Source organism: Ammospiza nelsoni, chromosome 27, assembly GCF_027579445.1.
Source record: "Ammospiza nelsoni isolate bAmmNel1 chromosome 27, bAmmNel1.pri, whole genome shotgun sequence".
Lineage (NCBI taxonomy): Eukaryota > Metazoa > Chordata > Aves > Passeriformes > Passerellidae > Ammospiza > Ammospiza nelsoni.
This window is the reverse complement of record NC_080659.1, coordinates 5,227,397-5,254,702: the sequence shown is the minus strand read 5'-3', so window position 1 is coordinate 5,254,702 and position 27,306 is coordinate 5,227,397. Positions and strand designations below refer to the sequence as shown.

Sequence of the window (27,306 nt, the reverse complement as noted above, 5' to 3'; positions counted from 1 at the left end):
CAGCTCCAGTTTCTCTTTCCCTGCATCGCAAACACCAAAGCACAACCCCCCAGTGACACCAGGGCACAAAAACAGGGGACACTGAGGACACTGAGCCAAGCAGCAGCCATGGAACATCTTCCACGAGGGGAAAGGCAGCCCTGGATCCTCCTGGGACAGCGAGGGCTGGATGGGAACCCAGCTGCTCCCCTGTCCTCCAAAGGGCTCTAAGGGGGAACTGTAAAACTGGAAGCACAGTTCAGACACACAGATGGCACAGAAAAGGGATGAGATGGGCAAACACCGCAGGAACACGGAGAATTCGGCAGGAAAATCAAAAAATAGTAACAGGAACGGAACAAGAATTGGAAAGGAAAGTGGTAGAAGAGGAAAATAATAATGGGAGGGGGAAAAATGAAACCAACAGGAACAAAAACACACAGGAACTAACTTTCCAAGTCAAACTCAGGGTCACTGAGAGGGCTGCTCAGACCAGAATCTGCAGAAAACAGTAAAAAATAAATAAATAAAAGATACACTTTTGTAAAAATTTCATGCTAATTAAAAAAAAAAAAAAACAAAACCAACATAAATCTAAAGAGGAAAAGAAAGGTATTTTTGTGCTGATTAGGACAGGATATCTAAGGTGTGCTATGCTTTCCCCTCTCTGAGCTGCACATTCCCACTCCCATGTCCCTCCTCTGTTTTGATGGAGATTCCACCTGGGGTCACCTGTCTGGAGAAGAGCCCACAGGCCCCTTCTGTGCCACAATTTATTGAATTTAAATGCCTTTAACTCAGAGAGCTCCTGTGGACTCTTCCCCTGCAAACTGCACCACAACCACCAACACACTCCAAGCTCATTTTCCCATCCATTTCCATTTTCACCCAATGTTTCCGAAATTCTGTGGGAGGCAGGTGACCAACTCCCCCAAATCCTTTAAAACCTTTCAGTGCTTAACAAATGATAAAGCAGAGTAACACCAGGTGGGTCAGCTCTGGCCAGAGAGACTTGGGAAGGAAAGCATCTCCTAAAGGCAGAGTGGACACAGGCAGTGTCTTTGGGGATCTGCAGAGCTTTCATACAGGTCTGGGTGTCTCAGGTACCCTTTATAAACCTCCCAGAGCCAGAATTGAGAGGTACAGCACGTCCAAAGCAGTGGGGTCAACACAAGACTGACTCCATCCATCCCATTACCTGCTGGAAGCACCCTCAGCTGACTCTGCTGTCCTGTGGCACACAGAGAGGGAAAGACATGGACCAGCACTTCCAGCTGCTTCTTGGCACCAAGACTTTTTATTTTTATCTCAGCAGAGTCTTTTCATCTGAGGCAGTGCAGCTCCTTCTCTTGGGTCTCCCACCTCCCTCCACCTGGAGCACCCACAGGAAGCACCAGACAAGGGCAAAAACCCCCAACAAACCCAGACAAACTGCTGAGCTGCAGCTGGGAGCACTCAGAACATCTCCAACACCTCCAGACTCTCCTGCAAGAGCTGCTCTAAGAGCTGATTTACCTGTGCTGGACCTACCTGTGCTGGACTGCTGTCCCTGCAGTGAACCTGCTCAGCATTGCTCCTAAGCCTGGGCTGATCCCAACAGTGCCTCCTATCTCATTTTGATAAGAGCCCCTCAGCTCTTATCAGTGCTTCCTATCTCATTTTGATAAGAGCCCCTCAGCTCTTATCAGTGCTTCCTATCTCATTTTGATAAGAGCCCCTCAGCTCAGCCCTGCCTTTGTGCCTCCCCTTCTCTCTGTCCCTCCTGCCAGCCTCACCCTAAGGGAACTGGACAATGCTAAGGACAGGACTGGGATGGGGAAACAGGAGCTACAGAAACATTACTAACGAGCATAAACAGCAAAAAAAAAAAAAACAAACAAAACAAAACAAACAAACTGAAAACAACAGCCAGCCCCCAAAAAGCACAATAAATTCCCTTCCGAAGCCTCGAGCACCAGGAATTGGAGGCAGAGGTGTGGACAGGCTCTGGGTCAGCACGGCCACGTGTCCCTCGGGGTGTCAGTGGTGCTGCAGAGGTGCCATGAAGGCGGTGGGACATGCGTGGACGTGGGGACACGTGTGTGCAGGAGGGAGGAGCACAGAGCTCAGCACTGTGACACAGGGCCAGGCTGGACAGCTTGGAGCAGCCTGGGGTGGAACTGAGCGGCCTTTAAGGTGCTCCCAAGCCAAACCAGCCCGGGATTCCATCACAGCATCTGCACCAAGTGGGGAGCAGCTGCCTCACCTGCTCCAAGCAGCTCCTTTCCCCTTGCACAGCCCAGGGGCAGGCCTGGCTGCCTGCAGGAGTGGTTTGGCAGCAGAGAGCACCAGTTCCAGGTGGGGCTGGAGCACTGGGCAGCCTGCCACACTCATCTCCCCATCCAGGAGCTCCCAGCTGGGGCACAGGGCAGCACTGGCACAGCCATGGTGTTTGCAGCTCAGCCCAGAATGCACCAATTTCTCTGGAAATCCAGGAAAACCCTTCTTCTGCCTCGCCAGCACTGGGCATAACCTGTGCAAGGTCCTTGAGGATCCCAGCATCCCCACTGAGTACAGACAGGGTTGGATCTCCAGGCAGTGCCCAGGGGCAGCTCTGGCTCTCAGGCTGTGCCCAGGGGCAGCTCTGGCTCTCCAGGCAGTGCCCAAGGGCAGCTCTGGCTCTCAGGCTGTGCCCAAAGGCAGCTCCAGGCTGTGCCCAAGGGCAGCTCTGGCTCTCCAGGCTGTGCCCAGGGGCAGCTCTGGCTCTCCAGGCAGTGCCCAGGGGCAGCTCTGGCTCTCAGGCTGTGCCCAAAGGCAGCTCCAGGCTGTGCCCAAGGGCAGCTCTGGCTCTCAGGCTGTGCCCAGGGGCAGCTCCAGGCAGTGCCCAGGGGCAGCTCTGGCTCTCAGGCAGTGCCCAGGGGCAGCTCTGGCTCTCAGGCTGTGCCCAGGGGCAGCTCTGGCTCTCCAGGCAGTGCCCAGGGGCAGCTCTGGCTCTCAGGCAGTGCCCAAAGGCAGCTCCAGGCTGTGCCCAAGGGCAGCTCTGGCTCTCAGGCTGTGCCCAGGGGCAGCTCCAGGCAGTGCCCAGGGGCAGCTCTGGCTCTCAGGCAGTGCCCAAGGGCAGCTCTGGCTCTCAGGCAGTGCCCAGGGACAGCTCTGGCTCTCAGGCTGTGCCCCAGCAGCTGCAGGCAGGCAGGGAGGGCTCAGGGAAGGGCCAGGTGCCCCCTCCTGCCTCCCCAGCAGGTCAGGCTGGTCAGCAGCAGGTTACCTGGAGTCTGGAAGTTGATTCTCCTCATCTCCACGGGGTCCTTGGGGTGGTGGGGGGCAATCTCAGCGTTGTTCAGGAGGCACTTGGTCCGTGGCTCTGAATCTTTGCGTTTGCTTCACAACAAAGCCAGAAAAGAAACAAAAGAGACCAGAAAGAAAAAGCAGCTTAACTTCCGGGCCTTGAGGTCTCAGCTACTCGTGTTCAGGCATGAGCAAAGCTCCCACAGAAAAGCAAAGGTGCAGTCAAGGGTGTAAGGAAATAAAACACATCAGAAAAGGGATGAGGTTTGGAAGCTTTGCCAGGGCTATGTTTTAGGGGCTCACAATGGCCTGGGAGCCCCTCAGCATCTTTCAGGTAAGTCTGGAAGCTCCCCCTTCTGCCAGCAGCAGCACAGACTGGCAGCCAGGAGCAGCTGAGGTGCTGTGAACTCCCACCTCACCCTCCCTGCTCAGAGCAGCCTCCACTGAACTCTGCAGAGCAAGAAATGTTCCAATCTGGCCAAGCCACTTCCAGCCTGAGAGCACCAGAGCCAGCAGAATCGTTTGGAAAAGTACAGAATCTCCTGGCCATGACCTTGGGTTTTGAGCTCTGATATTGCTGTTGGCTTGTTCAGGAGCCCTCAGAGCTGCCCTGCTGCAGGCAGAGAAGTCAGAGCAGCACTTTTCAATCTTCTTTGAACTGCAGAACCCTAAAAATGTGGGTTCAACAAACAGTGTAGACACATCCTCTCCCAGCACAGCTGTGCCTGCTGAGATCCACCTCTCCCTGCCAGGCACCAGAGCCTGCTCCAACCCGCCAGCTGAGCTGCACATGGAAGTGCTTCCCAATATATTTCCCTCCAAATGGCTTAGGTTAGCTCAGGCAGCTGAAAAAGTCTTTGCTGACCTGGCTCATTCTCCTTGAAGAGAATTTAGAAGCAAAGCCCAGTGCTGACCTAAAGATGTGATAATTTCTTGCAGAGAAGCAGCGATGAGCTGCTGGGAGCTGAACCTCTGCAGAGAGCTGAGAATGTGGCCCCTATCCTGAGGTGGGAAAGGTGGTCCAGCCCTTCCAGCAAGGGGCTGTGGAGCTCCTCACCTCTCCTGCTCAAGCCTCCAATCATCTGCCTGCAGCAGCAATGGCAACCACTTAGGCAGACAGGAGGTTATTCAGGACATTTTGAGCTGTCTCTTGATGTCATTAATAGTCAGAAGAAGTGGTCTGAGCCCTGCCAGCACTGCATGGGGCAGCATTTTGGAATGACACCACTTTGCAGTTTGGGTTTATTTTTGCTGCAGTTCTGAAGCTGCTGTTAACAGTTCATGGACTGAACCCATCAGTGAAAACTCTTCCAGCCTTGGAAATGGTTGGGGAAAAGTCTCATTTCTGCAGTCATAAACAGACTCTGTCAGAAGCCCTTGGCTGAGGGGCAAGAGCAGCTTCTGCCACAGGACAAGGCCAGGCCAGCTGTGAGAATGCTGCTTGCACTGTGCCAGGGGCTCAGGACAGCCCGTGTGGAGCAGCCAGACGTGCAGAAACCCACTCTCACCTCTGCCTGCCACACAAATGAGAGCTGCTCTGCTCCATTAACCAGCACTTGATGAGCCATTTACTGTCACTGCTGCCCAACCTGGGGAAGGGCCGTTTCATTTAGGAATGGACAAACAGGAGAAAGCTGGGCTTGCTTTGCTTTTTCTGCCCCAATTCAAACATGGTCCCAGCCCCAACAACACACAGCAAACACTGCTTAACACACAGCAAGCAAGAACCCGAATAAATGGCAAATCTGGTGCTCTTACCTGTCTGGTTTGCTGTCCAGGAAAGCAGTAAGTGGAGAGAAGAAAAGAAAAATGTTCAGGTTAGAAAGGACTTGCAGAGCTAAGGGGAGGCATTTGCTCAGCTCTAACCCTGGCAGCAGAGGTGGGACCAGCAAAGATCACCCAGCCAAAGGGACACCAACCAGAACCCCTAAGCCCCTGCCAAAAGCAGAGATGGAGCAGGGCTGGGAGAGCTCCCCCCACCCTGGGAATGAGCTGTCCTAGCTAAGGACACCTCTGCTGGCCATTGTCACCTTTATTTACTTTGCTCAGCCCCTGCTGTCCCCTTCCCTTGCCCTGCGTGTGCTCAGGGATCCCCAGCTCCCATCCACGCCCCATGAACTGCTCAGAAAGCCAAGGGAAAGGGAGACAAAAAGGAGTTTTCCTTTTCTCTCCTGAAGAATCATACCCTGTTCCCGTCTCCCATCTCCAGCAGGAAACCAGTCTGAGAGCAGTGGAGGTCTGTGCCCAGGGGTGCCTCCCCTGCATCCCCCAGTGCCCACAGGGAGTCCTGGCACACTCAGTGCCCAAGGGAGTGTCTGTGGGACAGGCACAGCTTTCCTGGGAGGGCACAATCTGCAGCAGCAAATCCCTGCTAATCCCTCCTGTGCTGGGCACACTCTCCCATCCCTGAGCATTTGTGCCTCAGGGAAGGATTTCCCCTCATGAGCAGGACAGAAATCCCCTTTAGGGCCCTGGGGACACTCAGAACCATCTCAGGGGTGAGCAGCTCTTACTTTTTGTAGAGCAGGATGGCGATGACGATGCAGATGATGAAGACCACGGCCAGGACGGGCCCAATGACCCAGATGAGCCCCTCCTCACCATCAATGATGGGCTGGGGGTCAGGGTTGTCCAGCTGGATGGGGTCAGAGAAGGGACTGGCAGCATAGGTCTGTAAGGCAGGGAACAGGGTGGAATACAGCTCAGAGGTGGCATGGGACTGAAGAGGGCCAAGCACAGGATATTGCACAGGAGGAACTGCTGGAGAGGGTGTGAGCTCTCTGCACCACAACCCAAATGCTGACAGGGAAAAATGCCCTCTTCAGCCCAGAGAAAATGCCCTGTTCCTGGGCATCCACATGACGGGTATCTTCCAATGGTCCAGTGAGACAGAGCATGGAAAGATCTCACTCATGTGAGGCTGCAGCCTGCCCTGTGTCTGTCATTCCTGCTGCTCCTGTTCCAGCACAGCCCCGAGCCCTCACCACTGCCACAAACACACAAACACTGCCCAAGCTCTCACGTAACCATCTGGATTTTGACAGTCAGAGGGGATTACAGAGCAAGAGGGAAGGGATTAAAACAAGAATTAACGCTTGGTCTGGTGACTGAGAGAAAACAACGCTGACAAATAAATACAAAGTAGTAAACCACTGTGTGTGTCCTCTGCTGCCTCTTCACTGAGCTGGTTCTTGAGGAGGATCAGAGACACATCCAAACCCTTTAAAGTCCCGACAAAGGATGAATTCCCATCCTACCCAGGAACTGAGCAGCACAGAGAGCTGGCATGGCCTGCTTTGGGAGAGCAGCCAGGGATAGGACAGGAACACGGGCTCTGGGTCCTTGAACTCCATCAGCTCTGAGCAGGCTGGAATGCTGCTCCACACGCAGGAGCTGCTGTGGATCCAGGCCACTGGGAGTGAGTCTGCAGCACCTTGTTCTAAAGCAGAAATTACCTCAAGCTGCAGTAATCCGATTGAGAAACCCATTCAGGAGCGTGTCAGCCTAATCCTTTAATATCAAATACACAAGTAAATATTTATTGGGGGAAAAAAACTCTGAAAACCCTTAATTTCCAATAGCTCCCTGCTACAATTCCATAGGGGGATTTAAAAACAACAAAGTATTAGGCTGTTTCCTATTGTGTGTGAGGGAGGAGGCAGGTAAATATTAAAATAGTTGTTTTCATAAAGCCAAGTACAGCCCCAGTGAAAACAGCAGAGATGCTGAATTGGTAGACAGAACTTGTAGTTTTCCATCAAAAAATGGAAATCTCTGTGCTTGAAGAGGAACTCTGCAATGCCCAGAGTGTGACATGCTCTAGGAGCAGGATGTCTGGGGTCATTGCTCTGAGGAGTTAAAGAACAGCCTTTAAAGGAAATTACTGTTCAAAAAGGGGTTTGACCCAGGGCCCTCTGAACTCTGGTGCTGTTCCTCCCCATTCTGGACTCCAGTCTGGAGCCACAAGTGTGCAAGGTCTGCCCACAACGACTGGGACAGTCACAGCTCCTCTTGTCCTCTTGTGCTTGGAAGAGACAAATGCAGGCACAAGCACAAGCAGCTCATCAGGCACAAGAGCCACAGCTGGAAAGAAAAAAACCCCTCCAGGACGCCAGGAGGGCAGCAGGGCTGGGGCAGGGAGCGGAAGGGCTGGGGGAACCAGGCAGCGCTTACAGCCTCGGGTTCCTGCAGCACAGCCAGGATGAAGAGCACGTATTTCTGTCCTGGCTCCAGGGCTCTGTTCTCAAAGTTGTCGTAGTGTTTCATGTCCCCCAGGATGAAGTGGGAGGGCAGCGAGCGGAAGCGGGCGGCGATGTAGGGCCGGGGGAAGTCCAGCTGCCGCGAGTGCCGCAGGCTCCGGCGCCGCAGCCGCGCGATGTCCTGCACCAGCTGTGGGGAACAGAGCACCTGAGAGCCTGCACGGGGGCAGCAGGGAGAGCCAAACCCCCTCCCAGCCTGCGCTCCCTGGCTGCTCTGAGTGAGGAGCACAGGTACCCCAAATCCCCCTCCCAGCCTGGCTGCTCCCTGGCTGCATGAATGAGGAGCACAGGTACCTCAAAATCCCCTCCCAGTCTGGGGAGCACAGGTACCCCAAATCCCCTCCCAGTCTGGGGAGCACAGGTACCCCAAATCCCCCTCCCAGTCTGGGGAGCACAGGTACCCCAAATCCCCTCCCAGTCTGGGGAGCACAGGTGTCGTAGACATTTCTCCACAGAAATCCTTTCTTTCAGATTTCTGCGTCTTCGGGAGGCCAGAGGCCCCCGAAGAGAAGGTAAACAATTATTATCAGCTGCTGGGGAATGCAACAGGAACACCTTGATTGGCTCATTTTCTATGTTTATAATTAAGAGCCAATCACCAGTTCAAGCCAGGGGACTGAGTCCTTGGCCACAACTTTGTTGTGGATTCTTTTCTATCTTTTCTTAGCTTAGCTAGCAGCTCTGCAAACCTCTCTCTATATTCTTTTTAGTATAACTATAATGTATTATATCATATATTAATAAATTCAGCCTTCTGATCAAGAAACAAGATTCACCGTCTCTCTCTCACCAGCAGCGACCCACTCAGGTCGCTGTAATACACAGGTACCCAAAATCCCCTCCCAGTCTGGGGAGCACAGGTACCCCAAATCCCCCTCCCAGTCTGGGGAGCACAGGTACCCCAAATCCCCCTCCCAGCGTGGCTGCCCTGATGAGGAGCACAGGTACCCCAAATCCCCCTGCCAGTCTGGGGAGCACAGGTACCCCAAATCCCCCTCCCAGCGTGGCTGCCCTGATGAGGAGCACAGGTACCCCAAATCCCCCTGCCAGTCTGGGGAGCACAGGTACCCCAAACCCCCCTCCCAGCCCTCAGGTCCCCATCCCATTCCCGCTGTTCTCTCTCCCCCTGTGCTGAGTCCAGCTTCAGCCACACTCACCTCCTCCAGGTCCATCTCCTCAGGGCTGCCCAGGGGGTTGAGGAACTGTCCCCCCCGGGACTTCCTCAGAGGCACCACCACAATGTAGAAAGCTCTAAATGTTGGCAATGACAAGAAGAAACAGAAGGAATGAGCCATGGAAGAAGGGAAAATACGCTGATGTGAGTTTGCCCAAAGTGCCCCGCTGGCTCGAGGCCCTTATTCTGCATTCAGCACAGCTGCTGTTCCTGGAAAGAGCTGGGCTCAGTGGCAGCCCCACGTCTCCTTGTGCACTCCCTGCACACTTCTTTGGCTTTCCCTGTTAGTTGTGGAACAGTCAGGAAGGCTGGAAATGCAGGGATCACCCTCCTGGTACTGCCCCTGGGGGTTTCAAGCCATCAGGGCTGACCCCCAAAACACAAGCTGAGCCCCCACCCCTGCAGTTAAACAGAAACCTACTGGACAGGCACAGAGCTCTTCACGTCGGGGAGAATCACCACCACGTTGCCATCAGCATCAGGCTTGTGGGTCACCTCTGGCTTCTTGGACAACATGTCAGCAGCAGTCCAGGCTGCCACGTTCTGCTGCAGCCCCCCCATGCTGTTGCCCTGGTTCATCAGCACGAAGTTGTAGAAGGTGCGGGGCCTCAGGTGCGTGATGAGTTTCTTGGTGGTCCGGCCGTCCACGTCGACGTGCAGCCCGTTGTACTGGATCTGTGGGAGGGGAGGAGGTTCTTCCCTGAGCAAGCTCCTTCCTTCCCATCCCTTCCTTGTGCAGGGAACATGGAGCATCCAGCCCTGAAGAGCTGGGGCACACGTGGGGAGAAACTCCTGCCCTCCACTTGCCTTGTATGGGGTAGGAGAGTTGTAATTCTCAGGGAACTCCCAGCTCAGGAGGACAGATGTCTTTGTCACCATCTTCACCTTGAAGTTTTTGGGTAAAACTGCAGAGAAAAAAGTGAGGAGGAAGGGGAGAAAGGAGAAGAAAAGGCAGCAGAGGGAAGGAAGAGCAGGAAAGAGAAGGAAGAGAAGGTCAAGTGCTGGAAGAGGGGCCTGCCAGGCTGGGTCTGGCTGCGGCTGCAGGAACTGAAGGGATTGCTCCCGCCTCCACTGTGCTTGAGTTTTGCCAAGGTCCATCTCCCAGTGCTCCCTGTCCCTGTGCCTAACCCCAGCAGGGCACGTGGCTGTGCCCCCACACTCTGGGCCTGGGTGGCTGCTGCAGGAACGAGGTGCTGCCTGGCTGAGCATGCTCAGGTGAAGAAAAACCCATCCCAGGTCACGGCTTGAGTGTTTTGGCTTTTTTTAAAAATTTTTGCTCTTTTCTTTTGGCTGCTTGCAAAAGCTGAAGAAAATGCTCTTCCCACCTGTAGAGTGACTGGCCCCCCCCTTCAGGTGCCAGTGACAGGAGGTGTCCGGACTTAACTTAGAAGAAAGTGGTAAAAGGGACTTACCTGGCCCAAGGCAGAGAGGAGCGGAGGGACTGAGAGTGACACCAGAGTGCTTTGCATTTACTCACGAGCCTGGCTGAGCCCGGCCTGACCTCTCCAGCTCTCTTGCCTCCCGGCACCAGCCCCGGATACAAGGGGAGAGAGGGAGGAGAAACCGGTGAGTCCTACCTTGGTCCAGCTGGAACGTCCGATACTGGACGGTCGGGCTGTAGGGCCCGGGGCCTTTACTGGTGTGAGCACGGATTTTAACGTCATAGGCGGTGTTGGGTTTGAGGCCGTTGAGGGTGTACGAGTTCTCTGGGGAGGGGGGCAGCTCTTTTTCCAGCAGGTTCCCGGGAGAACCGGCTTCCCGGTAGGCCACGGTGTATTTGACGATGGCGCCGTTCCTCTCGGCCAGCACGGGGGGCAGCCAGCCGAACTGCACCGACATGGACGTGACATTGCTGGCCTCCAGGATCTGGGGGTACCCCTTGGGGATGTCCTCGGGGGTGCTGAGTTCCTGCACGGCTTCCTCCCCGAAGCCAGCCCGGCTTTTCACGGCCAGCTTGAAGACGTAGGTGGCGCCCTTGTGGATGCTGGTGGCGATGTACTTATCCTCCAGAGCCGAGAACTCCAGCGTGGCCAGAGGGGCCACGTCCTTGCGGCCAAACTGCAGCCGGTAGCCCAGCACCTGGCCCTCGGCGCCCAGCGGCGGCTCCCACTTCACCAGCAGGGTGTTCTCCTCTGTCTGGTGCACAGACAGGATGGGCTTTCCTGGGACTGGCAGAGAAGAGAGACACAGGAGCTGCAGGGACTCTTCAGCTCCATGGAACCCCAACTGCTGCCACCCTGTACACCCTAAACAGTTTGGGAAATGAGGAGCACTGCCAACATGTCAGCTGTGAGCTGCTGACACATTGCTGAATTTATTTCCTTCCCTTTGTTCGGGATGTGCACAGCTCCTCCCCTGTCCCTGGACCACTCACCCTCCACCACTGGGAAGGACAGACTCAGGAGTCGGACTCCCAGCCTCCTGTCCCAGTTGCTTCCCAGGGCAGGGAAAAACAAACCTGGAGTCTCCAAAGTCCCAGCCTCCCTCCCTCTCTCCATTACACAGCCCAGCTCATGCAGAAAGAGCCTGGAACAGATTGGCCCAGGCTGGGGAGTCCAGAGCAGCTGAGAGTGAAGCAATGAAGGATGGAAGGAAGTCTGGGCAGCCCCAGGTCCTGAGCAGCAGGCACAGGGCCAGCTCACACGGCTGGCAGGCAGCTCATCGCCCACTTGGGTACAGAAGGAAGCACAGGCAGAGGAGCCAGAGCCCAAAATGTGTGTGAGGCAGAGGGCAGGGAGAGCTGCTGCTCTCTCTGTGCTGCTCCTCTCCTCTGGAGGCAGGGAACTCACAGTGCTGGTGCATTTTCAGTGAGCTCCCCCACGTCTGGGGGTTCTGGGGAGCTCAGCAGTGCCATGTCTCTGCCTAATGAGCCCTGGCACTGGCTGACTGCTAAGCAAGCCCACAGCCACAGTTAAATGACACGTGCAGGCCCAGAGATCCCCGAAGCCAGAGAAAGCAGAGCATTAATTCCAGCAGCTCACGCGTCATTGACACTCAGCTCCACTATTAGAGATCTAATTTCCTTCTCTCCGCCTTGGTGTTTCTCCTGGTTGGACAGGAGGAGAGAAATGGAGCTGGGAGATGTCCCACAGCAGGAGCCTGACCAAGGGGTGAGGGCTGGAATGCTGGAAGGAGGGAGCAGGGCAGGATCTGAAAGGGTCACACTGGGAACTCTGCCTGACACCTCGCTGGGGATGAGGGGCTGTGTCTAAAACAAATCCTGCATTCCTTCCAAAGTGCCAAAGAATGGCAGGGAGAGCCAGCCTCCTCCCCTGGGAATGCCTAAGGAACACATTAAAGAGAAAAAGAGTGCCATTACCTTTATGTTTCAGTTTTTATCACAAACGTTACTGTAATCAGCTGAGCTTGGAAGTATTACATCTGCACAACAAATATTGTTTGGAATAAAGGTGAGAAGAAAGTTCAGAGAGGGAGAAGTGTTTTATTTTGCAATTGGTTTGGACAGTAAAGGAGAAAATTAGATGTATTACTGTATTTAAATTCAGCCCCCAGCCCTGAGTGATAAAGAAAGAAATCTCTCCTCTCGGAAGGTGTATTGACTCAATACTGCAAAGAAGGTAAGAATGTTACAGAGCCATTTGAAAGATTTTTTTTTTTTAATAGCTATTTCAAGTCAGGGGAAATTGAGTTTTGGGTAATAGCTGCTGTGCTGGAGAAAACATCCCTCTGTGACTGATCACCTGCACTGCAAATCCTAATGGAAGAGATGAGGGAGGGTGACAAGGGAGAGTGACAAGGGAGCCAGGCAGAGAGAAAGGCTCCAGGAGAGGAAAACAGAGAGGCTGGGGAGCCTCAGGAAGAAGGAAAGCAGAGAAGCTGGGAGTTAGTGAGGAGAAACATGGGCAGAAGGAGAAGAGGGTGAGTGAAGGAAAAGGCTTTGGCTGGTATGTGCAGGCAGAGCTCAGAATCCAGAAATGGGAGCCAGGAAAGGTCAATACTGTCAGAGTTTCTCCCTCCAGCAGTCCTGAACATGGAGGATGTACACCAGACATGGTACCAGAAGAGAAGAGTGGGCAGGACAAGCACCACTGTCTGCCTGCTGCTTCTCAGGTCTTTGCAAATCGGCACCCTGAGAGCAGAACTGTGCTGTCCCCAGTGTACCTGCCTGGGCCACCTGCAAAGCTGCAGTCTCTCCAGTCCTTCTGATGCATTGGAATTTACAGCCCAAGACACTACAAGGGACAAATTCATGCTCTGTTGTGCTTCTGGGTGTGCCTGGGCTTTCTGAAGCACTGGACAGAAAATGGTGACATTTGGTGAGGGCTGCATGTGAGGAATGAAGGGGTTTCTGCCGCCCTCAATCTAACTTTGCCTTTGGGGCAGTCTGGCTCTTGCTGCAAGTCTGTCCTTTGAGAAGGGAGTGGGATGAAAGAAGGTGAGGCTGGAGAAGCCCCTTGGCTTTAGGGAAGGGGTGAATCCCACTGGCAGAGGAAAAGGCTCTCACCTGCACCCTTGGTGGTGACCACTTTGGGTTTGCTGCGGGCACCATCTCCCTTCATGGTGTAGGCGGCCACGGTGATGGAATAGGCAGTCTCGGGCTGGAGCCCAGCAATGATCATTTCCTGTTTGCCAGATGCCAAAGGGAAATCGTGTCAATATTCAGGCCCACACCCAAGAGCAGCCCTCTCCTCCTGGCAGGAGGCTCAGCCCTTTTCCAGCATGCAGGAACACCAAATCCAAGGGCACGAGACACTCTGGGGCTTCTGTGGGAAGTGGCAGAGGGGGAGAGCCCCGTTCCCCTGGAGAGGCACTCACAGCTCTGCAAACACAGCCTGGCTCTGCAGGGCCCTGTGCAAGGCAGCCTCCTCCAGATCTGCCTCTCACACATTCCCTGTCTTCACACAAACCACTTCAGCATCCAAATGCCGTCGCTCCCTTCAAAGCTTTCCTCTCCACTGTGCGGCCTCAGAGGAGGCTCAGAGGTTTCAGGGAGATTACATTTTTTTTTTTTTTTTCACCATTACCCCTCTCTTCCCTCCTCAAGAGATATTTTTAATGCTTTCATAATATTAAAGGGATTGCTTGAATGCAAAGTGCAAGACGACACATTCTGCTCACGCTAAAGCTCCCTGCTAAATCCCACCCCCTCCTTCCCATCCTCTATCAGCCTCCCCACACCTGGCTCCCAGGAGCTTTTGTTGGAGCACTGGCCTCAAGAACAGCCCTTCCCCAGGAGGGATGCAGCCTTTCAAAGGGCTGTGTTGGAAAAGGAACACCCGTGCTAAATCAAACAGGATGACAGCACATGCAGCAGGGTTTTCCCCAAGGCCCCAGAAAGGAGGGAGATGGGAATGTTGTGCATGTTTTATGGCTTTCCCCTCTCCTCACCCCTTCGTGCATTCAATATTAAGTCTCAGGGCAGCACTTGGGAAGAATTTGTTAGTCCTGAAAATAATTATTTCCCCTGATGGTGAGCTGGGAGTGGAACAGCAGAACTTTGGAACAGTGGGATTTTGATCAGTGACTTTGGAGGCAGGGACAGGTCTGGCTCCTGGAAGTCAAGAAAATTGTTCTGCTCTCACACCTGCCACTGAGCTTTATGAAGATTTTAAGAAAGGGGCTTTGTCTCTCTGAGATTCACTCTCCATCCCTCAAAGGGAGGCCCCTCACTTGTGCAGGGCATTGGCAATGCCCAGGAGACACAAACACCACCAGTTTAGTTGCGTTTTATCTCAGAACTCTGCCATTCCAAGAAGAAAAAGCTTTCTCCTACTTCTTGGTAGCTGTAGGATTTTAGAAAACATTTATCATTTTAGCAGAAATAGCAAATGCCAAACAGCCAAGCTGATTTTAAGGTACTTCAAAAGGAAAAGCACCAATAATGATTCAGTGCTTTGCATCAATGAGTTTCTAAGAATCTCAGCCCTTTGAGAGCACAAAGCATTTGTTCATGCTGTGGTAGCTCAGGACTCATGGATTCTGTGCTCCCAGTGCTTCCCAGGGTATCTTTTCCAGACACAGAGGTTACAAAGCAGCCCATCTGAGCTCCCTGGCCTGGTGGAAGGCGTCCCTGCTCCTGGCTGGGAGTGGAACAAGATGGCCTTTAAGGTCCCTTCCAATCCAAACTATTTTAGGATTCTCATCTGTTCAAAGCAGTCCCAAATTCAATATGCCATCTGCTTCCCCGCGGAGGAGCAGCAGACCCATCTTTCCTTCAGAGCCAAAGGGAAAACCCTGTGGGATTGCTGCGTGCTGACAAACGACACGATCACAGAGGGGCACAGAGCAGTGACAGGGAGGGGACAATGCATGGGAACATCAAAAACAGGCTCTAAAACAGGCACACTTGCACTGCAAAAAAACAAAAACAAAAAAAAAAGGAAAAGGAAAATATCACACCACAACAGGAAGTGGGAGAAGGGAAAAGGCAGAACCAGCATGGGAGGATTTTGATGTTTTTACTTACGTATTCAGCAGTGTCATCTGTTTCCCACTGGGCAGAGAACAAGAGAGGTTTGGCACGTGAGAATACAAGAGGGGAAAGAAGGGAAAGACAGAGACACAGCATGAGGAAGGAGTCCCTGAGCAAGCAGCCACACAAGGTCAGAAGTTACCAGGCAAGCATGAGGGAAGAAGTAGAGTGGGAGAAATTAGTAGATTCCACTGCGGCCTTGGCCTGAATTAAAAGACTTCCCAGACACAGCAAGGATGAACGGATGGATGGATATTTATCTAAGTGCTGGGACAGCAGCTCATACTCTTCCACAGCAACATTGTCTGGGAGCACAAATGAGAGACAGAGGTGCGGCAGAGACACAGCCACACCTTGTCCCATATCCCCTTTTGGCCCTTCAGCAGGATCACACTGCCCAGAACAGCCACATCCCCTCTTCCCCAGCCTCCCGGGGCTGGCCCAGGTGAGCCCTTACCTGGGCATCAGCCAGCATGATGTCCTTGATGTGGGGCAGCCCCCTGGCCTCGCCGTTCTCCATGCGCACGTAGTGCACCTGGTAGCCGCGGATCTGGCCGTGCTGCCGGCTGGGCACCGGCGAGCGCCAGAACACCTGGATGGCCGAGGAGTTGAGCACCTCCACCTCCACCTTCCGTGGAGGAGCGCTGGGCACTGCAGGGAGGGAGGGAGGCAACCAGGGGTTCTGGTCATCGGGTGTTGAAATTTGAAAGTCTCTTTTCCCAGCCCGGCACTTGAAGGAGTCAGAGCTCTTCAGTTCTCGGTCTCAAGGTTGTTTATTGTTCTTTACTGATAAAATTTTTTCTCCTGTCCTGCTGAGGTCAGTTTAGCAAAACAGCTCATGACACTCTGCCTGCCCCCGGGTGGTGTTATATCTTTATACTAAAAACTACAAATACAATGTTTACAATTACTTCCCAATACCTATCACCTGTGTTAGACAGTGAGCTTCTACTCCAAACCAATCTGCAAGTGCCAACATCACAGCAGAAGAGGGAGGCCAAGAAGAAGAAGGAGAAATGCAGGACACTCTCAGATCCCTCCATCTTGCCCTCTGGACCTCCATTCTAGAAACCCCAAAATCTACTTTTTCACCTCGTGATAAATTCACTAGCACTCTACCTAATTTTTTGTGGCTTGCAGATCTTCATCTAAGGTTGGTAACTTGCTCCATGGGTCATAATCAAACCCACACAGGGGCATTTTGGGCTCTGTGCCAGGGTCCCTGAGACCCCTGGCAGGGGTTCTGACTGCTCAGAGGGATTTCCTGGGTCCTGACAATTGGGGGTCTGCTGGGAGCCCATCCCTGCTCCTCTGGATTTGAGCTCTGGGAGACCTGAGCACCTGAGCATCCCATCACCTGGCACTGCCCTCCCAGTTCTGGGGGGTTGTGAGGGTCTGTGGGACCTGATCTGCATGGCCTGGACACAGGGATGGTGTCACTGTTCAGAGCCAGCAGAAGGCTGAGTGGCATAAAGCACACATCTTTACTTCAGACTGCTCCTTTTATACAGGTAGACCTGATTGGTCATCTAATCAATACATTTCACCTGATTGGCTAATTAACAAGACACCCATTTATAAACAATCTTATGAGAATAACCAGAAAACAGCTATTAGGAAAACAACACCTGTAGGTTGTTTTTAATAATAAGCTATCATTGTTTATCTCCAGCTCCCTAAATTCTCCCAATATTATTTGAGGTCCTACCCTCACATTGAGGGTGCTCCTCTCCCTTCATGCACCCATTCATCCTTTTCCCTGGTTTTATTTTGTTGTAGAAATACCAGGAAAAGTCAGGTCTCTGAGTGGGGCCACTGAACTGTTGTCACTCAAGGTTTTTGAAACTTCAACAGATTCCTCCTTTCTACAACTGACAAAAGCTCTGAGGTAGTAACAAGGAATGTGTGGGAAGAACTCTTTAAAACATGTGCTCTCAGGCACAGAGTGGGATTCTTGGGGCTGTCCCATGCAGGACCAGGGGCTGGACTTGGCTGATCCTTGTGGGTCCCATCCAACTCAGGATATACAATGATTCAAGTCCTGGCAGCAAAGGTTTTCCTCACAGCAAAGGTTTTTAGTGCCTTGGCTGCTCCTGGCTCAGTGAGAGCATCTTTGCAGAGGGAGTGGTGCAGTCAAGACTCAGAGATATTAAGACTAATCCAGGGGAGGAGAACCCTATAGACCCCAGTGCTCGGATGGCACCTGAGGATGGTGCAGTCAAGACTCAGAGATATTAAAAAAGACCCATAAAATACAGGGGAGAGGAACCCTACGGACCTCATAAATGCAGGGGAGGGAAACCCTACAGACCCCAGTGCTCAGAGAGCACCAAAGGATGGTGCAGTCAAGACTTGGAAATATTAAGACCCCGTAAATCCAGGAGAGGGGAACCCTACAGACCTCATAAATGCAGGGGAGGGGAACCCTACAGACCCCATAAATGCAGGGGAGGGGAACCCTACAGACCCCATAAATGTAGGAGAGGGGAACCCTATAGACCCCATAAATGTAGGAGAGGGGAACCCTACAGACCCCATAAATGCAGGGGAGGGGAACCCTACAGACCCCATAAATGTGGGAGAGGGGAACCCTGTAGACCCCATAAATGTAAGGGAGGGGAACCCTACAGACCCCATAAATGCAGGGGAGGAGAACCCTACAGTCCCAGATGGCACCAGAGGATGCCGGGTCATGGGCTGATGGCACCAGGTGATGGGGTGATGGCACCAGAAGATGCCGCACAACCCAGATCTTCAATCCCACTCCAGCTCTGGCCTGGCACCACTCAAGACCCACGGGAAGAGCCTGCCTGTGGGACTGCTGATGGGAACAACCCCCTGCAGGGACAGGAACCCCCCCAGCAGAACCCAAACCCTTCTCACTCACCATCTTCATCCGTGCGCACGATGACCGGCGAGCTCTCCGGGCCCGGCCCCACCTCCGTGTGAGCCACCACGGTGACGCGGTACTCGGTCCACTTCTCCAGGGACTCCAGCAGGATCTGACTGGTGGTTGGGGGGATATCATTCACCTCCTTTAGCTCCGTGTCCTCCGAGTCCAACGCTCGATAGTGGACGCTGTAGCCGGCCAGGACGCCGTTCTGGCTCTCGGCCGGCGGCGGCCGCCAACTTACCAGAATGGCGGTGGAGCGGGTGCTGACACATTTTACATCTTGAGGGGGGGCAGACGGTTCTAGGAGGGGGGGGGGGAAAATTCAGGAGCAGGGAGAAAGGGGAAAGAAGGGGGAGGAAAAAAAAAACAAACAAAAGATGGGAAAGATAAAAGAAAAAAAAAAAGGAAAATGATAACAAAAAAATCTAAAATAAAACGTACGAAAGTTTGGTTTAGGAAGATAAAATTAAAAGAGAAGAGAGCTTTTTTGTTGTTGTCTTTTTTTTTTTTTTTTTTCCGAAATGAAGAGAGTTTTTTTTTTTTAAAAAAAAAAAAAAAAAGCCAACAGAAATTAAATGGGGCATCAAAACTGAAATGGTGTAAAGCAAAGGACTAAACCAGCAAGCGGGCCAGCCAAGAGGAGTCCTGCTGCTTCCACTAAGCTGGCACCAGCTACACACCCAGCTGCACCCTATAAAAGCCCTTTCCTTTGGCTCCCTGTTTTTACAGCAGCCTGGCAAATCCTGCTCTGGCTCAGAAAGCACTTTCCAACCTCAGTCTCTGGGATCTTGAATTTCTTTGAAGTGATCTGTGAAAATTAAGTAAGAAAAGCAAATCTTTTGCCAGGAGGCTTAAATTTAAGAGTCTGTACCTCCAGATGGAAGTGATTACTTGTCCCCAGACTGAAGGAGGCCAAATCCCACAGTGGGAATGCCCAGGACACTGCCAAGCCATGGTGTTTAGAGAGGAGGGTTTTGAGAAAGCACTTGCAGAAGGAGGGAGGCAGTGGGTTTGGTGAGATATTTGTGTATTCAGGGGATTTTCCAAAGCAGCAGCAGGTCTCATTCCCACTGCACTCTCTGCCTGAACTACACCAGGGTGTTCCTGGGAGAAAACCTTGGGAACTGTGGCACTACCCAGGCACCTTCTCAGGGTGGCAGCAGGAGGGTGACCAGGAGGTGGGGAAGGTGGAACCCACAGCTCTCCCTTAAAGCTCCTCTCTTCCATCCCCTGCCCTGGGCAGGAACAGCTGCCACCATCCAGGGGGCTCCTTCCTGGCCCTGAACACTTCCAGGAGATAGAACACACTTCTGCCTGTCACTGTGGACAACTGATCAGCACGGGGAAGCAGAGTGTGATACATTCTCAGGGCAAATCAATAAATCCAATATCACCCAACTGCAATAAAGAGCTTCTAAGTCTCTGCAGACAGGGCAGGAAACTGGGGTGGACTCACAAGCCCCCCAAGTAGCAGTAGATCAGTTCTGGTCACTGCTTCTCATTCCTCTGATGCTCTTTTTGTGAGGAATTATTGTTTTCAAGCCTCTTACTCCCATCCTTGAGTCAAACCCAGATGTTTAGGCCCAGTTTGCCTCGAGGATTCTGCTAAATCCAGTCCCACTGAGCCCAGCTGGCACTGGAGTGAGAGACACACAATTCCAGGAGCCTCCAGGAGACAGAGGGAAGTGGCTTTTCAAAAAGGGCAGAGATAATCCTTCCACTGCTGTCTGAGCACTGCCCAGTAGGACATTTTGGGTGCTTTCCTTCTATTTTTATGCACTATTACTGTCTTTAACCTGGCAGAATGGCTCCTTTCTCCCCAGCACTCCCAGTGAGGAGGCTGACAAGCCCTGGCCATGGCTGGCCACGCAAAACAACACAGAAGATGTCAAATGAACCAAACCGAAAGGAACAAACTGGAAAATAAACGTAAATCAAGCCAATAATTTGAAACAAAAAGAAAAAAAAAAACACCAGAAAGGAAATCATAATAATAAAATAATACTGATATAAAAAAGTGACTCCTTCCAGAACATTCCCAGTCTGTTTACCTACCTTCCACGCTTCAACTGCTAACTTATAAGACTTTCTTACAAGAGAACAAGAGGAACTGAGCTACGAGGCCAGACCAAGCTCCTGGTGGGTTTCTGCACATGACTGGCTTTTAAAATGCCACTCTGCTCATGATGATCCCCCCAAGTCCTCCCCCACCAGCAGAACCCCAGCTACTATTGCAGAAATGGCAATTTTGGACCCCAATCTGTTCTGTTTTTGCTAAACTGTCAGCACAGAGAGCAGGACAGCACGTTCCCAGTGACAGATCTCCTTCCCTCTGGCTCTCTCCATCTGCTGTGATTGCTGCACCACCTCTCCAGGACAGAGGTGCACTGCTCATCCCATGTCCCAGAACCAGCTCAAGGATGGTTTCAAGGCATGGAGGGACAGACTCAGCCCTCTCCCACTGCTGCCATGGTGCCATTCCCTTCTTGTTTTTGTCCTCATCAGAGGCTGGGCATATTAAAATCCACCTTTCCCGCTTAGCTCCAGCCAAAGCCACCACAGCTGAGAAACCCACTGCAGAGAGGGTCTGACCTGACCTACCCTTCATCCTGCACCTCATTCTGAAAGCCCCAGAAGCAGAGCTCAGCTCCAGCTGGCCCTGGGCTCACTGTCTGCGCTGCCACGCTCGCTCACTCACCCTCTACGCTCCAGCACAGGGACCTACTGAGAGGCCCTGGGGTGAGGCCTCCTTTTGGGATGGTTTTGCACTTTCTCTGGTCAAAGAGGCAGGGTTGGGGGTGGGTGATGGGGGAGAAGGCCCAGGTGCTGCCCGGCCCCCTCCCCGTCGGAGGAGAACAGCCAGGGGTGCTGGCTGGCCACGCTGGACACGCCTCTGGGAGCTCATGGCCCTGTTCCCTTCACAATCCAGCCCAACCTGTGTGACCCTGGGGACGCTGGGGACAGCGCCAGGAGCCCAGTGCCACCAACCCCAGCGGGGCTGCGAGCTCAGCTCTGCAACCAGCCCCTCCCTGGGCTCAGCCAGGAGCCCCCAGGCAGGAGAGCTCTGCCTTGGCCTGCTGGCTGGTCCCACCAGCCTTTTGGGACCCCTCCCCACCCTCCCAGGGCTCCAGGACATCTGGGAGTGTGTGCAGAGCCACCAGCGGTGAGCCTGCAGCCACAGGGTGGACTGTATTTGTGAATCTGCTTGAGACCAGCCAGTACTCACCTGAGCTGCACCTTTTACATGCTTTAAAGTTGACTGTCCAAGCCACAAGAATGACCCTTACTGACCTTGCACAATATCATGTTTTTTAACCCTTTAGGTACCATAGACTTTGGGGATTTCATTCACTTGGTGTTCTGTGAGGAGGGGGACAGGAGGGAGAGTGGAGCTACGTGGGGGGAAATCCTTCCTTGGGCAGGAACAGAGGGTGAGAAAGGCCCATTGTTCCTGTACACCTGCACGGGCGGCCTCACAGCACCCACCCTGCCACCCCTGCCTGCTGAGCACGCTTTGCCCTCTGGAATTTCCCAGTGGGAGTGTTGCCAGGGAGCCTGGGAAGGTCATGGCTAACCAGAAAGGACAAACCAGCTTCTCCCAGCCATGAGAGTCTGTTTTGTTTGTTTTACAAGCTATGTCTCTGGTACTTGAAGAGTTAAAACCCAGCTACTTCAAGAAGAAAAAGATACTTTACCTTTAGTTTAATGGATTTTACTTGGGTTATGATGCTCAGGAGGAGCCACCCTGGCAGGGAGGTGCAGGGAGGGGATGCCACATGCGGGTGGGTGCTGAGAGGGGACAGCAGGAGCAGAAGGCAGAGCAGGGAGAGGCTCTGTCACTCCAGGGACAAGATGCCACCGTGGTGTGACATGGCCCAGCCAGGGAGAGGGACAGCAGGGAGCTGGCTCATCTGGGCGCAGGGCATGCAGGCAGGCAAGCAGAGAGCAGAGAGAGAAGAAAGAAGAGGCATGGAGCAGGCCAAGGAGGAGCTGAACGGAAAAGGAGCTGAGGAGGGAAGACACAAAAGCCTGTCCCGAGCCAGAAGGTCTGTGAGCCGAAGGATGTCACCCGGAGCAGGGAGAATTGACTCGTTCCTCCAACAGCCAGCCAGGAAAAAATGTTTCACCGTGTTACAGGACACTGACAGCTCCCAGCTGATGTTCTTAAGAGCATTAAAATAATGAGACTCTCCCCATGAAAGCTGAGCTACAGAGAGAGAAATCCGTCCGTGTTCTGGGCAGATGCCAAGTTAGAAAAAGCCCCAAAGCTTTCCCTTTTCCCAGATCCCCTTTCCCTCACCCTTAAGGGACAAATTTTCACTGAGGCCTACTGCCACCAGCTGCCACACCCCTCTTCCAGCTTGTTTTATTGAACCAGAAAGCACAAATCCCAGACCATCTTTGCCTCCCATCCCCACAGGTCTCAAGGAGAGAAACCCCTTGAAAAACAGAAGCAGAGTGTAAGTTTAACACTTATTTTTCAGGTCCTTTCAGTTCATTTCCCCCACCCCACAGAGATGCTCCCTCTGACAGTACCACACTGGGATCAGAACCAGCAGATGTGCAGCAGAGTCAGGAAAGGATTTTCCTATGAAACGTAGAGAGAGTATGGAGAAAAAAAAAAAGAAAGAAAAAAGGGGAAAAACATTTGAAGGAAAGAAAAACCAAAAAAATCTTTGAATGGAGTGGAGGCCTGAGAAAGCCCCAGTAAGGAATTCTGTCTATGCAGAAACAGACTCCCCTTTCTTCCCACTCCTCAGGGGACAGAAAGAGAAGGAGACAGGGAAAGGGAGAGACAGCAGGATGTGACAATTAAAAAGCCCAGCCGAGAGCCTGCTGCTCCCCCTTGTTAGGGACTCTGAGGGATGGGAGCAGGGCTCTCCCTCCTCACACTGGTGACCAGAGCCACTTCTGAGTTAGTTCTGCTCCCGGCTACTCCAAACTGCAGCAGAGTGATTTAGTAGAGATGAGAGGAGACAGAAAACACAAAGAACAGCTGCCACAGCCACTCATGCAGTGAAAAAACACCTCATTTAAAAGCAAAGATCTGTGAAAAGCCCAGGTTGAAATATTGCCATCCAGGGTTATTGTCCCCAGGGCAACAGCGAAGGGAGACAATCCATTAAACTAAAACCAGCACGTTTTTAGTTGCATACACTCCATCCTGGTGTCATCAGCCTCCACAGGGCTCCTCTCTTCCGCTCTGCTGGAGCCCAAACGGGGCCATTCCCAGAGCTCCAGGCCTTCCTCCCCTTGGCTGTGGAGGTGCTCATGGACAAGAGCATGGGGACTGCTTCCCCAAAGGTTGGGGAAAGCTGGGCCTGTGAACAATCACCTTCCCTGCTCCTCTCCCTCCCTCTTCCCCTTCCTGGCAGCGCTGGGCTTGTGTGGGACAGGCTGTGGCTGCCATCCCTACCATCCCCTGAGCATGCTCAGCACCATGGCCAGCATGGCCACCACGAGAGGACGGTGCTGCCCAGCCCCAGCACCCCAGAGCCCAGCTCTGCTCCTGGCTCACGTCTCAGCTAGCTGGAGCGGTGAGGGGAGAGGGCAGCAGCTCCCAAAGGTGTCCCCCCCCTCCCTGGAGTGAAGTGGAGCCCCCAGCTCCGCCCCCCTGTGCCCACCATGTCTGGCTCCCTGACCGTGGTGCCCTCAGAGAAGGGTGGGAAAGGAGAGACACCTACTAGACTGCAAGGTGCGCTCTCGGACCTCCGGGGTGAAGGCCCCCAGCCCCAGGGCCGAGCGGGCGGCCAGCCGGAAGACATACTCAGTGTTGGGCTTCAGGCCTTCCACCATGAACGACGTCGTGGGCTCGAAGTTCTTCAGCACCTGGGGGTGGGCGAGGGGGGAAGAGAAAAATAAACCCAAACAACAGGCAGCAGAGGTGAGGCCTGCCCAGAGACACTGCCCTGCTCCCCTCGCTCCACGGTAGGGCCGGGGAGCTCCTTGGTCCCAACCCTGCTGCACTTTGGGCTCACCTCCTTGCTGTGGTCTCCCTCCTTGTAGAGGAGCTCGTACTTCACTATGATCTCCTGGCGTGGGGGGCTCCACGACAGCACAATGCTCGTCTCGGTCTTGGCTTCTGCTCGGAAGTTCATCGGCTGCCCGGGAACTGGTACAGAGAGGGAGCCAATGGGGCACAGGAGGCAAGGTGAGAAACAGGAGAAACCACATTAACTTGGCTAATTTGGAGGCTCATGCCCTGTTTTCTTCAAAGCCTGTGTGGGAAGAGCACGTCAGCAGCAAAATGCCACACTGCAGCGTGGGCAGGTCCTGCCTCTAAAGCTGTGGAGTTACATCCCACTGCAGGACTCCAGTGTGAGCAGAGCTGCTAGAGATGGAAGAATCCCAGTAGATCATATGCCTCTTTCTCAGCAGTGCAGAATACAACCCTTCCCATCAATCCCAGTATTATAAGATTCTGGAAGGAGGAAGCCCATGAGCAGCCCATTGAGGGCACAGGGTTTCCTCCCATACCCAAAGCCAAAAATGTGCTGGGTGACAGCCCGTGATAAAACACCTTGTGCTTGCAGCTCAACACATAAGGCTCATTCCCCACTCATCTCTGACAAAGTAGTTCCTGGGTATTTCAGGTAGAGTTAAATTGTCACTACTACGTGGGCACTTTTACATCTGTTAAAGACATTTAGAATCATGGAATGGTTTGGGTTGGAAGAGACCATAAAGCTCATCCAGTCCCATGGGCAGGGACACCTTCTACTATCCCAGTTTGCTCCAAGCCCTGTCCAACCTGGCCTTGGACACTTCCAGGGATCATGGTGCAGCCACATCTTCTCTGGGCACCCCGTGCCAGGTCCTCCCCACCCTCCAAGTAAATAATTCCTTCCCAACATCACATCTAAACCTCCAAATCCAACCAGCAGCTCTCCTTCCCACAGCCCAGCTCAGCCACACAGGTGCTCACCTCCTTGCTGCGTCTTAACCTGGATGGGATCGGACAGGGGCCCGTCCCCCACGGAGGTGAAGGCCAGCACTCTCACGGTGTAGGTCTCATCCTCCAGGAGGCTGCCCACGGTGGTCAGCAGGCTGTCATCCACGTTGTGCTTCTGCCAGTTGCTGACGGGCTGCTCGGGCTCCATGGTGTAATAGACGCGGTAGCCGCGGATCTGCCCGTTGGGCTCCACCGGTTCCTCCCACTGGATGATCATGGTGGTGCTGCTCAGCATGCGGCCCTGCACGTTGCGGGGGGCGCTGGCAGGGGCCTGCTCCCCCGTGCGGGTGACCACCGACTCGCTGGGGGGGCCCTGCCCGATGCTGTTCACTGCAGACACCCAGATCTCGTACTCGGAGTTGGGGCTGAGCCCCCCGATGCTGTAGCGCGTGGTGGTGATGTCCTCCTTGATCTGGTAGGGTCCGTCCTGGCTCTTGGACTTGTACTCAATGACATAGTAGGACACGGGGTCTGGGTTGCCAGAGTCCCAGGTGATGGTGATACTCGTTGCTGTTGTCTCTGTCACCACTGGCGTCCCAGGAGCCTTGGGAAGTGCTGAGAATCAGGAAGAACAGGCATTTAAAAAAAAACACAGATGCTGAAATGGCACCTAATTGGTCTGGTTAGGGCTGCAGGAGCCGGAGGCACAGCACCAATCCCAGCAGCTCAGGGAAGTGCTGCTGGAACATGAGGAACCTAGTTATCCACTCTATTATCCTCCTTAAACTGCTCCATCAAAGGCAAAGTGTTCAGCTAAACATCTGGAATCATCAGCACAGGCTTCAGCTGCACATCCACCCTCGAAGGGCAGGGAGGGAGAGCAGCTCCTCAGCTCCTTCCCAGCACGTGCTCACATCTCTGCTGAGCCTCCACAGGCAAGGAACGGCACAGGACAGGCTCTGCTCTCCAGAACAAATCTCCAGAAATGGTGGGAAGGGTTCCCCTCAAGGCACAAACTGTGTTAATCCCCATCTCCCCTCTCCCTCAGCCAGGGAGTCCCCCCTGAGCCTGCTGGGGACTGCTCAGCACTTTAACAGCACCTGATACCTGTTCTCACTTCACCTGTTCTCAAGCTTCATGTGCAGTCCTCACTGCACACTTCAGACCCTTTCCAACCCTCCTTATCAACTTCTTATCATGGAATCCCAGAATGTTTTGGGTTGAAAGGGGCCTTAAAGCCCATCCAGTGGACACTTTCCACTGGCCCAGGTGGCTCCAAGCCCTTTCCAACCTGGCCTTGAAGCCTGACTTCTCTAGACCTGGTCTCAGTAAAGCTCAAACTTCTCCTTTCACCTTCTGCCCAGGAGAGCTCACACACAGGAACAGTGCAGGGAACAGGATCCAAACAAAATTACAAAAGACAGAAGGTACCAGCAGGGTGAGATTCCCCATGTGAGGAGATGGGAGAGTTGGAAGCAGAAGCAGTCTGGCCTACACAGCAGCTTTTTAGATTGAGGGGGTAAGACAGGGAAAACAAGGAAGGAAGGAAATACTGAGGAAAATAAAGAGCACCTGAGTCCAGCCCCAGGCATCCTTCTGCTGGCACGAGAGCCCCACTGCCTGTGCAGCAGCTCAGAATGGGTCATGCCAAGATTCTCTAGCCCCTACTCATTCCTCCTGTCAGGCCTTCCTCAGACAGATCACTGATACAACAGGATTGGTTTTTTTCCTTTTTCTTTATCCCTCCCTTTCTCCCAAGTGTTTCTCCTCTCCCCCACCCTGGGATCCTTTCCCACCCCGCCTCTCCCAGATCCCTCATGGGCAACACCAGTACTTGGAGCAGACAGCAGCTCACACAGAGCTCTACACTCACCCAACCTCAGGGGTTCCTGCTTGGGTTTAATACTCCCCTGCTGAGGACAGAATAGATTGAAGATGGCACCCGTGCTCCTCCTGGGAATCACTAGCTGGAAGCTGGGCTTATTCCCCATCTTGCTGAGGCAACAACGGCCACTAAGATGCTGGAACTAAGCTCTACTGCAAGGGTGCACATGCCAGAGATCCTCAGGGCCTTGGCTGAATCTCAGGCCTTGGAACAGGATGGCATGCAGGCTCCAAGCCATCCAAGGCTCCTTGCACAGTGCCCAGCCAGCCTCATTTGTCAGGACAGACACAGCATGCGGGGATTTGAGCCAGTTTTCTTCATAACAAGCGGCTCAGGTGTCCTAAAGCCAGGGAAGGTCTCCAGCCACCAGCTTCCCCTCCACTGTGGGTTTCCCTGTGTGGGGGATCCCCGAGGACATGCACAGATCCCAGCAAAGGGCACTCATGGTGCACAGGTCTGTCCTGCACAGGTAAGGACAGGGACTGACACTCCTGCAGCCAGGTGCCCATGATACAGACATGGTGTCC

General features: G+C 53.4%; 1 protein-coding gene across 1 annotated transcript in view; it reads right to left on the bottom strand.

Moving 5' to 3' along the window:
* Window positions 1-27,306, bottom strand: part of PTPRS (protein tyrosine phosphatase receptor type S) — a 129,312-nt gene that overhangs the window by 19,113 nt on the left and 82,893 nt on the right. The window contains exons 8-23 of the mRNA XM_059489748.1: window positions 24,928-25,509; window positions 23,981-24,114; window positions 23,687-23,831; window positions 17,997-18,302; window positions 15,567-15,760; window positions 15,104-15,130; window positions 13,142-13,259; window positions 10,254-10,844; window positions 9,484-9,581; window positions 9,098-9,351; window positions 8,660-8,753; window positions 7,417-7,632; window positions 5,757-5,914; window positions 5,002-5,013; window positions 3,224-3,336; window positions 431-478 (exon numbers count right to left, since the gene is read on the bottom strand). Coding sequence (XP_059345731.1) covers window positions 431-478; window positions 3,224-3,336; window positions 5,002-5,013; window positions 5,757-5,914; window positions 7,417-7,632; window positions 8,660-8,753; window positions 9,098-9,351; window positions 9,484-9,581; window positions 10,254-10,844; window positions 13,142-13,259; window positions 15,104-15,130; window positions 15,567-15,760; window positions 17,997-18,302; window positions 23,687-23,831; window positions 23,981-24,114; window positions 24,928-25,509 — 3,090 coding nt within the window. The remainder of the gene's footprint in view (window positions 1-430; window positions 479-3,223; window positions 3,337-5,001; window positions 5,014-5,756; window positions 5,915-7,416; window positions 7,633-8,659; window positions 8,754-9,097; window positions 9,352-9,483; window positions 9,582-10,253; window positions 10,845-13,141; window positions 13,260-15,103; window positions 15,131-15,566; window positions 15,761-17,996; window positions 18,303-23,686; window positions 23,832-23,980; window positions 24,115-24,927; window positions 25,510-27,306) is intronic.